The 15,003-nt window shown below is 46.7% G+C and overlaps 1 protein-coding gene across 1 annotated transcript in view; it reads right to left on the bottom strand.

Annotated features, from left to right (window-relative positions):
• Positions 1-12,092, bottom strand: part of PIP5K1C (phosphatidylinositol-4-phosphate 5-kinase type 1 gamma) — a 43,269-nt gene extending 31,177 nt beyond the window's left edge. Inside the window, exon 1 of the mRNA XM_063147356.1 lies at positions 11,939-12,092. Within this exon, the coding sequence (XP_063003426.1) occupies positions 11,939-12,092 (154 nt within the window). The remainder of the gene's footprint in view (positions 1-11,938) is intronic.
• Between the last annotated feature and the right edge of the window lie 2,911 nt (positions 12,093-15,003).

Genomic DNA, 15,003 nt, shown 5'->3' with positions numbered 1-15,003 from the left:
CAAGGACCATCTAGTCCAACCCTCTGCAATGTGCAGGAAAACAAATTCAACCATCCATGGGAGGTGGCTGTCCAGGTTCCTCTTGGAAACCTCCAGAGATGGAGAACCCACCACCTCCGTAGGTGAGCTGTTCCACTGTTGTATGGATCTTACAGTCCTTATATTTACTAGCCTGGTTGGAAAAGCCACCGCTAAGGTATCAGGACGAGCCAAGACTCGCTCTCCAATTCTTCAGAGCTTCCCCGAGGCGAAGCAGGAAAGGAATGGCTACCGAACGTTTTGCCACCTGGGCTTTTGCTGTCTGCCTACCAGGCAGCAGGCCTGCAATTATGCTCTCTGCAGCTGTCACACGCGGGGCGGTGAAATAGCAGCGAACGTTCAAAACGAAAAATCCCGGCGCTCCCCCCAAGTCATGAGCTGGCCTCCAAATTCCTCTCCTTCCCCCATCCGTAATCCTGGCGTAGAGTGTAGGGAGAATTCGGCCGCTCTGTCTGCGTACCCTTACACTCCGATTTTTCCGGCTTTTCCCCACCTCCAAATTGCTATCAGAACAACAAAAACGAGAGCACAGCGCAAGCTTGGAAAACCGCAGCGTAGGCGGTTGGGTCGCTTAACAGAGCGAGGCTATTGGAAATGAAGCACAAAACAATGCCGGAGAGGGCAGAAGACACATATTTCAATTTTCCCTGCATCCTGTTCTCAAGAGCTAGCAGTCCACTGAATGGCAAGGATAAGAATGTAAGAACATGAGAAGAGCCCGGCCGGATCAGACTGAGGGTCCAACTAGTCCAGCACTTTTTTCACACAGCTGCCGAACATCTGTCGAGCAGGGACCCACAAGCAGGAGGTACTGGTTCCCCTCTATTTGGCACTGGTTAGGCATTTCGAGTACTGCGTCCAGTTCTGGGCACCACACTCCAAGAAGGATGCAGGCAAGCTGGAGGGGGTTCACAGGAGGGCAACGAGGGTGATCAGGGGTCTGGAAACAAAGCCCTATGAAGAGAGACTGAAAGAACTGGGCCTGTTTAGCCTGGAGAAGAGAAGATTGAGGGGAGACATGAGAGCACTCTTCAAATACTTAAAAGGTTGTCACACAGAGGAGGGCCAGGATCTCTTCTCAATCCTCCCAGAGTGCAGGACACGGAATAACGGGCTCAAGTTAAAGGAAGCCAGATTCCGGCTGGACATCAGGAAAAACTTCCTGATTGTTAGAGCAGTACAACAATGGAAGCAATGACCTGAGGGGGTTGTGGGTCGCCCACAATGGAGGCATTGAAGAAGCAGCTGGACAAGCATCTGTCAGGGATGCTGTAGGGTGGATTCCTGCGTTGAGCAGGGGGTTGGACTCGATGGCCTTAGAGGCCCCTTCCAACTCTACTATTCTATGATTCTATGACATGGTGAAACAGCATCTTCCCAGCCATGTTCCCCAGCAACTGGTGCACATAGGCTTACTGCCTCTGATACTGGAGGTAGCACATAATCATCAGGGCTAGTAGCCACTTCTCCTCCAGGAATTTATCCAACCCCCTTTGAAAGCCATCCAAATTGGTGGCTATCAATACATCTTGCGGCAGTGAGTTCCACCATTTAACTATGTGCTGTGTGAAGTAGGTGTTCCTTTCATTTGTCCTGAATCTCCCACCATTCAGCTTCATGGAATGACTCCTTGGGTTCTAACATGATGAGAAAGGAAGAAAACGTCTCCTTCTCCACTTTTTCCACACCATGCAGAATTTTGTACACCTCTGTCATGTCTCCCCACCCACCCACCGCCCTCCTTGCCTGTGGGCCTGTGTGACCTCAATAGTGGGCTCCCCCACCTGCTCCAAACTCTCTTACTGCCAAGAATCTGAACTAAAATTCCCTGAGGTGCGGACTCAACATTATTATTATTCACATTTGTAAGAGGGGGCATCGCTGCTTTGCACGCAGAAGATCTCCCAGGTGAAACCACCAGCATATCTGGTAGAAAGGATCAGGCAGCAAACCAGAAAGGTGGGTTTTTTTGTCCGTGATGCTGGGGAGACGCAACCACAGTAGATAATACAGGGCTACACAGACCAATCTGGAATAAGGAAGCTTCTGATTTATCACACCCCACCTCGAGTTCTGGGTGGTGGACCTGGAGGATAAAGCAGGGTAACGCACAGGATAGTTTGGTTGGGAGACTAGCTCAAGATCACCCAGTGAGCTTCACGGCTCTGCAAAGAGTCCAATTCCGACTTCCCTAGTCAAAATCCACCCTCTGTCCCAACCGGATGCCCTCCTGATGTGATGGACTGCAACTCCCATCCTTCCCTGACACAGCATGGGACTTGCACTCCCACCCATCTGGAGGGCAGCCAGTTGCGGGAGGCTCCTCTAAGCACTAAGAGTGCTTAGGGTGGTATCTGCGTTGAGAGCCAGATACCACCCTGGCTCTCAACGCAAGCCTCATAAGGACTCAGCATTATAATGTCACAAAGGGGTTCGTCCCACAACACGCTAGCCCACACTCACTGGTTGAATGTGGGTTGTTTGCTGAACCGTGGGTTAGTGCGTTGTCTGAACCCAGGCCATTTCCCACAGGGTGGCTTGTTAACCCTGCAGTGTGGCTTCTTTTTCTCAAACGAGCCACCTTGAGAAACCACGGTTTGTTATTGGGCTGTTCAGGGTGGTTAACAAGCCACCCTGCGGAAAATGTCCTGGGTCTGGATCTCACAATAACCCACGGTTCAACGAACACGACACACTCGACCACTGAGTGTGGGCTAGCGTGTTGTGCGAACTGCCCCATTAAGTCTACTCAGAACCACAGTTAAGTGCTCAGTGCCACACTACAGTGAGTTTCTCAGAAGTGCAGCAACAACAGTTCAAGGACGGGGCTGAGGTTTGTTTTTGCCACAGACGTTCCTTAGTCAAGACACCCTGCTGCTTCTCATCCATGTTCCTCCTCCATTTCAGCATAATCTGCTCAAGAGAACAGCAGCCTCTCCGAACGTCTTCCTAAGCTACTTAGTGCCCTTGAGCCATCCTGGGAACAAAGCACTGCTCTGGAACACAAGATGGCTAAGGCCATCGCTGTCTCTATGGCATCTGTCTCTCCCCACAACGCACGATTCTGGCACCTTCCAGCAGCAAGAAAAATGACATGCCAGAAGGTTCTTACGAGGAGGCCGCTGAAATTCGCTGACAACCACTTACACAATTTACGGCCACAAAGCTGTGTTGATGGCTGTTTGTAAGGCTCTCTGTCCTCTACTTAGGGTGTATTATGATGATGATGATGATGATGATGCTACACCCAGGTAATCCAAATCATGCACCAGAACCAAACAGCACACACACACACACACACACCGTACTGAATTCTGGAACCAATTGACATTATGGAAGTGAGCAAATTTGATACCAGCTCTCATTTTGCATTAGTTATTTCTGCAGGTGTAACCTAACGTGCCACGTTTACGCTGGTTTTGTTCATCACAGGGAGGAACGGTGAGATGTACCAGCCTACCCTGTCCTGACTGCAAAGAGGAAGAAATGCCTGCAACCCCAACCAAACTCAGAATATAATTTCACCTGGCACCACTCATATACTTTCAAGCTTACCTTTGCAACGAGAAGGACAAAAACGTTTATTTATTTATTTTTTAAAAAATCAATCTGTTATAATGTGTTCAGAAATTATCAACAATTACCTTGTAATGATGACCAAATCATTAGTCACCGTTACGTAACAACCCTCCTGAAGGCCTTAAAAAAAACAAGGATCTGAAAAGCGTTGGGCTTTTCTACAATAAACTTTCATACAGCATCCATAGGCTTCTTTCCCTTTTTGAGTTAAATATTTATCAGACAAACATACATGCAACAAGAATCAACGTCTCCCCACCCCAGTTCCCCGCAAGAAATTTGAGCCAATGTTTATTGACTCACATGGGTTTCATCAGCGAAAAGCTCACTTTAATAAGCGCCCTGATTTAAAATATTAATCAACTCAACGCTCAGACACTGGTACACATGTGGGTAACTACTCTACAACTGCAGCAATGTCTGAGGAGTGATTTGCAGATCTGAATAGGGATCTACCACTAACTCTACTATTCTATGTTTCTATTATGCTTTAGGGTGGATTCCTGCATTGAGCAGGGGGTTGGACTCGATGGCCTTGTAGGCCCCTTCCAACTCTACTATTCTATGAGAATAGTAGAGTAGAAAGGGGCCTATAAGGCCATCTAGTCCACCCCCCTGCTCAATGCAGGAATCCACCCTAAAGCATCCCTGACAGATGGCTGTCCAGCTGCCTCTTGAAGGCCTCTAGGGTGGGAGAGCCCACAACCTCCTTAGGTCACTGGTTCCATTGTCGTACTGCTCTAACAGTCAGGAAGTTTTTCCTGATGTCCAGCCGGAATCTGGCTTCCTTTAACTTGAGCCCGTTATTCCGTGTCCTGCACTCTGGGAGGATCGAGAAGAGATCCTGGCCCTCCTCTATGATAAGATTCATCCTGCGTCACATCACCCAAGACGCAATCGTTTCTTTGGTGGCACTGGTTCAGGCTTCGTAGGAAGAGACTTGCTGGATCACACCCAGGGTCCAGCTAGTCCAGCACTCTGTTCACACAGCGGCCAACCAGCCATTGACCAGGGACCCACAAAGCAGGACATGGTGCAACAGCACCCTCCCGCCCATGTTCCCCAGCAACTGGTGAACACAGGCTGACTGACAGAGCCATGAGGACTAGTAGCCCATAGGTTATCATGTTGTCTGAATCCCTTGATGACTTTTTGGGAAAGCTTAAAAGCAGACGCAGGGAGGGATTGGCTTATATCAGTGCCGTCTTCCTGACCAATATTAAGAACATCAGTAGAATCCTGCTGGATCAGACCGCGTGTCTATCTAGTCCAGGATTCTGTTCACACAGTGGCCACCTGTATGATGACCAGGAACTCACGAGCAGGACACGGTGCAACAGCACCCTCCCACCCATGTTCCCCAGCAACTGGGGCACACAGGCTCACTGCCTCGGATACTGGAGGTAGCACAGAGCCATCAGGGCTAGTAGCCTTTTATAGCCTTCTCCTCCAGGAATTGATCCAACCCCCTTTTAAAGCCATCCAAATGGGTGGCCATCACCACATCTTGTGGTAGTGAGTTCCATACAGCATAAGAGCATGAGAAGAGCCCTGCTGGATCAGACCGAGGGTCCATCTAGTCCAGCACTCTGTTCACACAGCAGCCAACCAGCCGTTGACCAGAGACCCACAAAGCAGGACATGTGTTGGGAATTTATAAGCTAAGATACAGGGACTCCTGTATTTCAGGCAGCGGTGTAGTAAGCATAAATGAAAATTTCAAAGATCGTATGTACACACACATACACACACACACACATATATGTATCTAAAATGGAGCCCTTTCTTGGTACCATTATCAACATGATCACAATTTCAAGCCCAGCTACGCCCACATGCGTACACTGACAGGGGAATGTGGGGGACAACAACACAACCTTGATTTATCCTCATTCTCACATGCTGGTTAAAGGGTGTTACCAATGACTCATATTAATGGGGGGGTCATTTTTAAGTCTTGCATGTTATTTTTAGTTGTGGAGAGGCTGTGAGTTCTTTCACAGTTTGAGGTTGTTCTGGATCAGGTGTATTACTGTGAAAGTAACTAAGATGGATTCTCCTTCCAATGGTTTTCTGGGGGAGAGTGGGCGGGAGAGAGATGCTTAAAAAAATGGCAAGGTCTTTTAGACTTCTTGCAGACGCTCAAAAAAGAAAGAAAGAGGTCAGCTCGACAGAGGTTTTGGTCGCATTGAAGTTTATTTAAATTTAACGAGATTAAATTGGTTAAAAGGCCAGTAAGAGGCTTTCATCACTGCCTGGGGGACAGAATTTATAGGAGAGGGGGAAGCTGAGTAGGGGGTCCAAATAATGTTGTTTCCTATTTGAATCCTCTGGCGTTTCTTTTACCTTTCTCCAAAAAAGGCATAAATGAGAAGGGCTGCAAAATGCCTTTTTCATGGTTGTTCCAGGAGCGTTCCTCCATCTGGAAGCTTTACCCTGGAAGCCTTTTTTTGAAACTTGACAGGCCTGATTTTAACATTCCCGGCAGCTTGCAGAGTGTAATAAACCCAGGTCCCAGACTCCTCCTGGCAGGATCGTTTTGGAAGGATGGGAACATCTCCTGGGGGAGGGCGGAGAGAGAATTGCTCGAGTGTTAAAAAATAAATTCCAAAGAGAGGGTGGTGGTGGTGAGGAGAAAAGCATCATTTGGAGAGCAAGGAGCAAAATCATCTTTAAGCTCCCTGATGAACTGGCAGGCAGAGAGGAGAAAGAGCTTCTTTTGCAGGAGAGATAGAGAGAGAAAGAGCAAAGGGCCAAGTTAATTAATGTGGGAAGGAAGGGGGAAGCGCCCACGGATTTATTTGTGTGTGTGCATTTATGGTATTCAGTCACCTTCTCCTCATGCTAGCGTTCTGTTTCCCCCCAAACAACGCAGCGGCTTTTCCCCCTCTCCTTCCGCCTCCGCCTCCACCTCGGTGACATGGCTGTCCTCTTTTCAACTCAGAGGATCCTACTAGCCTGCGCACCCACACGCTGCCTGCCTCCTGCTACAGCTCCACCACCTGTCTCTTCTTTTACCCTCCTACCCTTAGCACTATATTCTCTCTCCCCACCCCCCCTTGAGGTTTCTCCCATCAAGACAAATTCCAGTGTCGGGCCTGGAGGTAGGGTCCCTTCTGCCAGACCCCCAATGTTTTCACTAGTTCTCAGATCCCCCACTTCAGCATTCTACCATAACCCCCTTATAACCTGCCTTCCATTTGCTATTGCTCCATCCCATCATACCCCCACAACTCCTTTACCCACCCCCTACCCATCAATTTCCCTCTAACACTGCCCCGGCTGCCCGGATTTCCCCCACCTGCTCAGCCTCTCCTTATTATCATAGAATCATAGAATAGCAGAGTTGGAAGGGGCCCACAAGGCCATCGAGTCCAACCCCCTGCTCAATGCAGGAATCCTTGCAGGCCCCTTCCAACTCTACTATTCTATGATTCTATGAATTTATCGGCAATATTTATACACCGCTTCTCATTTGAAACAAACCCTGCGCCCCCGATTTCCCCTTGCAGATCTGCCTGCCCCGTCCTTTCCCAAAACTCCTCCCCCACCGAATCAACACTTAATTATGGAAGCATCACCAGCATCACCCTGTGATTCGTTCTCCAGGATTCTTCCCAGCTAAACAACCCATCACCTCCTCCAATATATCACTACAACAGATCCATCATGATTAATACCCACCCACCCCAGATGCTCCCTTGTGTAAATCACACCACCATTTCCCTAAATGGCTCCTGATACTAGTTTAAAGCTAGAAAACAGTGCAGAAAAGGGCAATTAAAATGATGAAGGGGCTGGAGTATCTCCCCTAGGAGGGAAGGTGACAACAGCTGGGATTGTTCAGCTGGGGGAAAAGGAGGCTGACGGGAGACATGATGGAGGTGGACAAAATTATGCACGGCGTGGAGAATGTGGACAGGGAGACATTTTTCTCCTTCTCCCATAATACTGGAACCCAGCAGGGTCATCCCATGAAGCTGATGAGTGGGAGATTCAGGACAGATGAAAGGAAGGACTTCTTCACACAGCACAGAGTTCAGCTATGGAACTCACTTCCACAAGATGTAGTGATGGCCACCCATTTGAATGGCTTTCAAAGGGAGGTGGATGAATTCCTGGAGGAGAAGAAGGCTATCCATGGTTACTAGCCCTGATGGCTCTGTGCTAACACCAGTAACAGAGGCAGTCAGCCTGTGTGCACCAGTTGCTGGGGAACATGGGTGGGAGGGTGCTGTTGCACCGTGTCCTGCTCGTGAGTTCCTGGTTATCATACAGGTGGCCACTGTGTGAACAGAGTGCTGGACTAGATGGACCCTTGGTCTGATCCAGCATCAGGGCACTTCTGATGTTCTTATACTAGTTACACTGATATTTAATATTGGTGTCTATTTAATATTGGTGTTACTACTTCTAGTAGTACCTAATAACCCAGCAGTTCCTTCTGCAATTTCGCCCAAGCTAAGAAATCTTACTACTAATAACAGTTCTGTTTTTTCCCCCCTCTCATGATCTCCCTTGACACATATATACACACACACACTTCAAAACAAAATTATAATAGGTAACACAGCATTTCTCGCTGGCTGTCATATTAACACACTCCCAAATATTATAGCTGTTAATATTAACACCTATACACTCACTAATAACTCCACAATTCACCCTCACTCCCTCAGCGCACAACTGACAACATATTCTCCCAAGCACATACCATTACTGGTGCTAATATTACTTCTAATACTAATAGCAGTTCCACAACGCCTTCTACCATACTCCCAAAGAATAATTACAGAATAATACCTAAGAGTCCTAACCCTGGTCACTACAGCACCCATTCTCCCAGAATATATTGCAAATATTGTAATAACAGCCCTGGAATTATCTTTAAAATCCACTCCCAACGTGCACACGTTATCATTTGTCATTATTACGTGTTTATTTTGATGAATAATAATCCACTCTTTGCTGCCTTGGGCACCCTCAGGAATCATTATTATGATCCATGAACATTAACATTACTACTGATAAGAGCCCTGAGCTCTCTCTCTCACTCTCTCTACCGTTTCCGCAACAAATATAATAATAGCCAGGGTTCAATCGCAATCTTTTAATAACGAATAACTATTAAAAAGCCCACAATTCCTCCTAGCATTCCCCAAAGCACAACGCAGTTATCAGTAATATTGCTGATGAATAGTATTCTTGATGCTGTTAATCCCCCATGATTCCCACCCACAACACACCATATCATTATCATCGTTAATATTAGCAGGATTACTAACACTTTTAATTTCTGTGAGCCGCCCAGAGAGCTTCGGCTATTGGGTGGTACAAAAATGCAATAAATAAATAAATAACAGGCCCACAATTCCCCCAACCATCCTCCATAGCAAGGCATCTTATTATCAGGATTAGATCACAACATTGTTAATAGTTATGAGTATGGCTAATGACAGTCCCATGGCACCCTTCCCTTCTCCCACAGAACACCGCAGGTTCATCCGTAAGATGAATGAGCAGCGTTACTAATACCGCTAATAACAGCCCCACAACCTCTCCAGAGCACCCCACATTGCCGTCATCAGCAATATGGTTAATTAGCAGCATTACCTTTACTAAGAAGGCTATTAATAATCAGTGTTATTCATTTCCAGTATTCTTCATAACGTTACTAATTGCAGTCCCGCAAACCCCCCCCTTCCCATCCTCCATATTATCAATAACATTTATTCCTCGTATTGCCAATTCATGCTATTCAGGGCAGCCCCACAATCACATTATTACCAGGGCCATTAATCCCTAATAGCCTAATACTGTCCCCACAACCCCCCTCCAAGCCCCCACATTATTATTACCCTCAAAATTATTAATTTATGGCACTGCTAATAATGCTATTCATGGCATCCACACAATCATATTATTGCCAGTAGCATCAATTCCCCAATACTGCCATTATTTGCAGGCCCTCAGTCCACCCTCCTAGCCCCCATACTATCATCATCATCACCAAACTTATTAATTTCTAATATTGCCACTAATGCTATTAATGGCACACCCCCCCACACACAATACCCCTCCCATCCCATATTATTTGCAGGGTTAATAATTCCCTAACAGTTTTATGTATTTTATACTTACTGCTGTTCCCCGCCTCGATCCAAACAGAGAGGTGGGTAAGAAATTATTATTATTATTAATAATAATAATATTCTTATCTGCAGTCCCCCTCCACAGCCTCCACCTTACTAGCACTATTATTGATTCCTAATACTGCCCATCATGCTATGAATGGCGTTCCCTCCTATCCCCTATTATTACCAGTGTCATTAACCCCTAATATCCTGTCCTTACCTGCAGCGCCCCCACCATCCCCCCTCCCAACCCCCACCTTATTATTGCCACTATTATTGATCCCTAATACTGCCCATCATGCTATGAATGGCGTTCCCTCCTATCCCCTATTATTACCAGTGTCATTAACCCCTAATATCCTGTCCTTACCTGCAGCGCCCCCACCATCCCCCCTCCCAACCCCCACCTTATTATTGCCACTATTATTGATCCCTAATACTGCCCATCATGCTATGAATGGCGTTCCCTCCTATCCCCTATTATTACCAGTGTCATTAACCCCTAATATCCTGTCCTTACCTGCAGCGCCCCCACCATCCCCCCTCCCAACCCCCACCTTATTATTGCCACTATTATTGATCCCTAATACTGCCCATCATGCTATGAATGGCGTTCCCTCCTATCCCCTATTATTACCAGTGTCATTAACCCCTAATATCCTGTCCTTACCTGCAGCGCCCCCACCATCCCCCCTCCCAACCCCCACCTTATTATTGCCACTATTATTGATCCCTAATACTGCCCATCATGCTATGAATGGCGTTCCCTCCTATCCCCTATTATTACCAGTGTCATTAACCCCTAATATCCTGTCCTTACCTGCAGCGCCCCCACCATCCCCCCTCCCAACCCCCACCTTATTATTGCCACTATTATTGATCCCTAATACTGCCCATCATGCTATGAATGGCGTTCCCTCCTATCCCCTATTATTACCAGTGTCATTAACCCCTAATATCCTGTCCTTACCTGCAGCGCCCCCACCATCCCCCCTCCCAACCCCCACCTTATTATTGCCACTATTATTGATCCCTAATACTGCCCATCATGCTATGAATGGCGTTCCCTCCTATCCCCTATTATTACCAGTGTCATTAACCCCTAATATCCTGTCCTTACCTGCAGCGCCCCCACCATCCCCCCTCCCAACCCCCACCTTATTATTGCCACTATTATTGATCCCTAATACTGCCCATCATGCTATGAATGGCGTTCCCTCCTATCCCCTATTATTACCAGTGTCATTAACCCCTAATATCCTGTCCTTACCTGCAGCGCCCCCACCATCCCCCCTCCCAACCCCCACCTTATTATTGCCACTATTATTGATCCCTAATACTGCCCATCATGCTATGAATGGCGTTCCCTCCTATCCCCTATTATTACCAGTGTCATTAACCCCTAATATCCTGTCCTTACCTGCAGCGCCCCCACCATCCCCCCTCCCAACCCCCACCTTATTATTGCCACTATTATTGATCCCTAATACTGCCCATCATGCTATGAATGGCGTTCCCTCCTATCCCCTATTATTACCAGTGTCATTAACCCCTAATATCCTGTCCTTACCTGCAGCGCCCCCACCATCCCCCCTCCCAACCCCCACCTTATTATTGCCACTATTATTGATCCCTAATACTGCCCATCATGCTATGAATGGCGTTCCCTCCTATCCCCTATTATTACCAGTGTCATTAACCCCTAATATCCTGTCCTTACCTGCAGCGCCCCCACCATCCCCCCTCCCAACCCCCACCTTATTATTGCCACTATTATTGATCCCTAATACTGCCCATCATGCTATGAATGGCGTTCCCTCCTATCCCCTATTATTATTACCGGTGTCATTAACCCCTTAACCCCCTGCTATCCTGTCTTTATCTCCAGCCCCCCTCCCATCCCCCCACCTCATTATTACAGCCATTATCAATCCCTAATACTGCCAATAACGCTGCCCCCCACCCCACCTTGTCCCCAGGGCCATTGACCCCCTGATATCCTGTCTTTCCCTGCAGCCCCCCCTGTCCTTATTCCCCCCTCCTTCCCTCCCTCCCTCCCTCCCTCCACGCAGATATCACCATCATTAATGGCTAATATTGCTCATAAGGGAGGATGGCGGGAGCCCCACAGGCCCGCTGCCCCCCTCTCCTCGCCCTCCTCCGCGTCCTGAGGGGAAAAGACCCACCTGCCTGCCTGCCTTCGCCCCCGGCTAAGGGGTCCAGCGGAGACCCCCACCCTCCGCCGCCTCCTGCCGCCGCCGCCGCCTCAGGTGTGACGGGCCCCGCACTGGCCTCGGCCCCGCCGCCGCCGCCCGCCTCGTCGGAGGCCTCCAGCTCCATGGCGGAGGCAGGCGAGGGCCCGGCTCGGCTCGGCTCGCCTCAGCCCCGACCACCCGCTGGCCGCCGCCGCTTCTCCTGAGGAGAACCGCCGAAAACGCCGTCTGCGCAGGCGCCCCGCTCGGAGGACGCGCCACCGAGCGCGGCGGCTAGAGCGGCGCCCCCTCCCCGCCAGGCGCTTTCAGGCTTCTTCCGCCATAGAGTCTGCGAGGGCGCTGGCCTGGCTTCCGCCTTGGAAAACGCGCGACGCTCTAGGGCCGCCTCTCGGTGGCTCTGCGACCGCCTTGACCTTCGGGCGTTTTCCCTTATTTCTATGCATTTAAGCTTTAATTAATCTTAATTAATTTAATCTTCGCGCTTTAATTAAATCAATGAATGGAAAAACTAATAATTTAAATAAATAAAATATATTTATTATAATATATTTCTTATAATTAGAATGTAATATATATATATATATATATATATATATATATATTAGAATGTTTTATATATATATATATATAATTAGACTGTAAGTCTTGCAATTTTATTGTTTTACTATGTACACTGATGGTGCTAATAATAATAATTATATAATTAAAGCATATATATGTGTGTTACACATACATGCCTTAAATAAATAAATAAAATATATAAATAATAAATATATTTACCCAAGTTAAATAATGTTAATATATATAAATAATCAAAGCATATTATATATGTGTGTGTGTGTGTGTGTATGCCTTAAATAAACAAATAAAATAAATATATAAATAACATACGTTATAAATATATAAATAACATAAATAACATTAAATAAATAAATAAAATATATAATTAAAAAAATATATAAATAATAAATATATTTGCCCCAATTAAATAATAATGTTACCGTATTTCTTCGATTCTAAGACGCACTCCCCCCCCCCCATATAAACATCTCTAAAAACGGGGTGCGTCTTTAGAATCGCAGGCACATTTATTATTTCTTAGAATCAAAGCTTTTTTTCTGTTGGTGGTACTGAAATTAGTGTGCATCTTACAATCGATGGCGTCTTACAATCGAAGAAATATGGTAATATATATAAATAATTAAAGCATATATATGTATGTATGTTTGTGTGTGTATATGCCTTAAATAAACAAATTAAATAAATATATAAATAATAAATATAGCTATAAATCAAAATATTTGCCTTAATTAAGTAATAAAATAAATAATGTTAATATATATAAATAGTTGTAGCCTGGTTCTCACCCAAAAAATGGCTCCCAGAGCGGCTTATGTACACAATCATTAAAAAACAAGATGCTCCCTGACCCCAGGAGGTTTACAATTTTATACAAATAAAAAACAAACAAACCATGATACAAGAGGAAAAAGGCATGGGGAGGGAAGAGGAAAAAGACAGTCAAGTGTTTTTTCAGCAGGGTTGGTGGAATGGCCCTGGTTCCCACCCTCCCCTCCCTCTGCTGCAGCCTGGTGACCGTTGGTTTACTCAGAAGTAAGGCTTTCTCAGATCTTCCTGGAAATGCCAAGGATTGAACCTGGCTGTTTTCCATGCAAAGCAGGTACTCTGCTGCTAAGACCCACGGGCTCCTTTCTCTCCATTTCCTCTGTCCCGTGCAAACTGCAAAGACGCTGCTGTGCGGCATGGCCCAGATCCTTTGTGCCAGTCTGCTTCCTAAGCCACTGATGCACAACAATGCAAAGGCCTTGCGGAGCAGAGAGACGGTATGGGCAGCCCGAGACCTCTTCGAATTCCATACACAGATGCACACCTTAGACTTTGGGGCAAGCAGGAGCTTGAACCAACAACCCTGCAAGGTAGGGCAGGCTTCCAGGCTTGATAGGGTGACCCTATGAAAAGGAGGACAGGGCTCCTGTATCTTTAACAGTTGTACAGCAAAGGGCATTTCAGCAGGTGTCGTTTGTATGTATTTGACCAGATACAAAAGATAGGGTGACCCTATGAAAAGGAGGACAGGGCTCCTGTACCTTTAACAGTTGCATTGAAAAGGGAATTTCAGCAGGTGTCATTTGAATGCATGCAGCACCTGGTAAATTTCCTCTTCATCACAACAGTTAAAGCTGCAGGTGCCCTGCCCTCTTTTAAATCTGGCCACTCTAGTATAGCTCCTGCAGCTTTAACTGTGGTGATGAAGAGGGAATTGCACCAGGTTTTCCATATATACAAATGACACCTGCCAAAATTCCTTTTTCTATGCAACTGTTAAAGATACAGGAGCCCCGGCCTCCTTTTCATAGGGTCACCCTACAAAAGAGGGCAGGGCTCCTGCAGCTTTTCTTTTAATGCCTTTTGTATGCAACTGTTGCGAAGAAGAGGGGATTTCACTAGGTGCTGCATGCTCTGATTACACCTTTTATGCTTGATTTCTATCAGCACTCATCACCTGAGTTCAGTATTAGAGGGGAATGACAGCAATAATCAATTATGCTAAACCATGGGGAATTTCAGCTACCCTTTATTTGCAGGGTGGAAACATAAAATGTATGAACTTGCTATCATGGGAAAGGAGGACAACGGGTTGCTTCAAAATTGAGATCCTTTTATTGATGATTAGGTGGAGTGGAACCGACACTATCTTAGATAGGTCTACTTGGAAGTAAGTCTTATTGAGTGCCGCATGACTTGTGCCAGGGAAGTGGGTATAGGATTCCAGCTTAAGTCTCCGTCAATCAGTCAAAGGGCTCAATGAGGCACAAGCATTAAATCCTCGTACACAATTAGGCAGTTTCCTGCCAGTTTCATCCCAACCAGGGCATGCATGTTAAACTGCTGTTCCCTCAATCAAAGCACCAGTTGCTGGGGAACATGGGCGGGAGGGTGCTGTTGTGCTCATGTCCTGCTTTGAAGGTCCCTGGTCTACAGCTGGTCGGCCACTGTGTGAACGGAGTGCTGGGCTA

This window comes from Elgaria multicarinata, chromosome 23, assembly GCF_023053635.1.
Source record: "Elgaria multicarinata webbii isolate HBS135686 ecotype San Diego chromosome 23, rElgMul1.1.pri, whole genome shotgun sequence".
Classification (NCBI taxonomy): domain Eukaryota; kingdom Metazoa; phylum Chordata; class Lepidosauria; order Squamata; family Anguidae; genus Elgaria; species Elgaria multicarinata.
The sequence above is the reverse complement of the archived record's forward strand: the minus strand, read 5'-3'. Positions and strand labels throughout refer to the sequence as shown.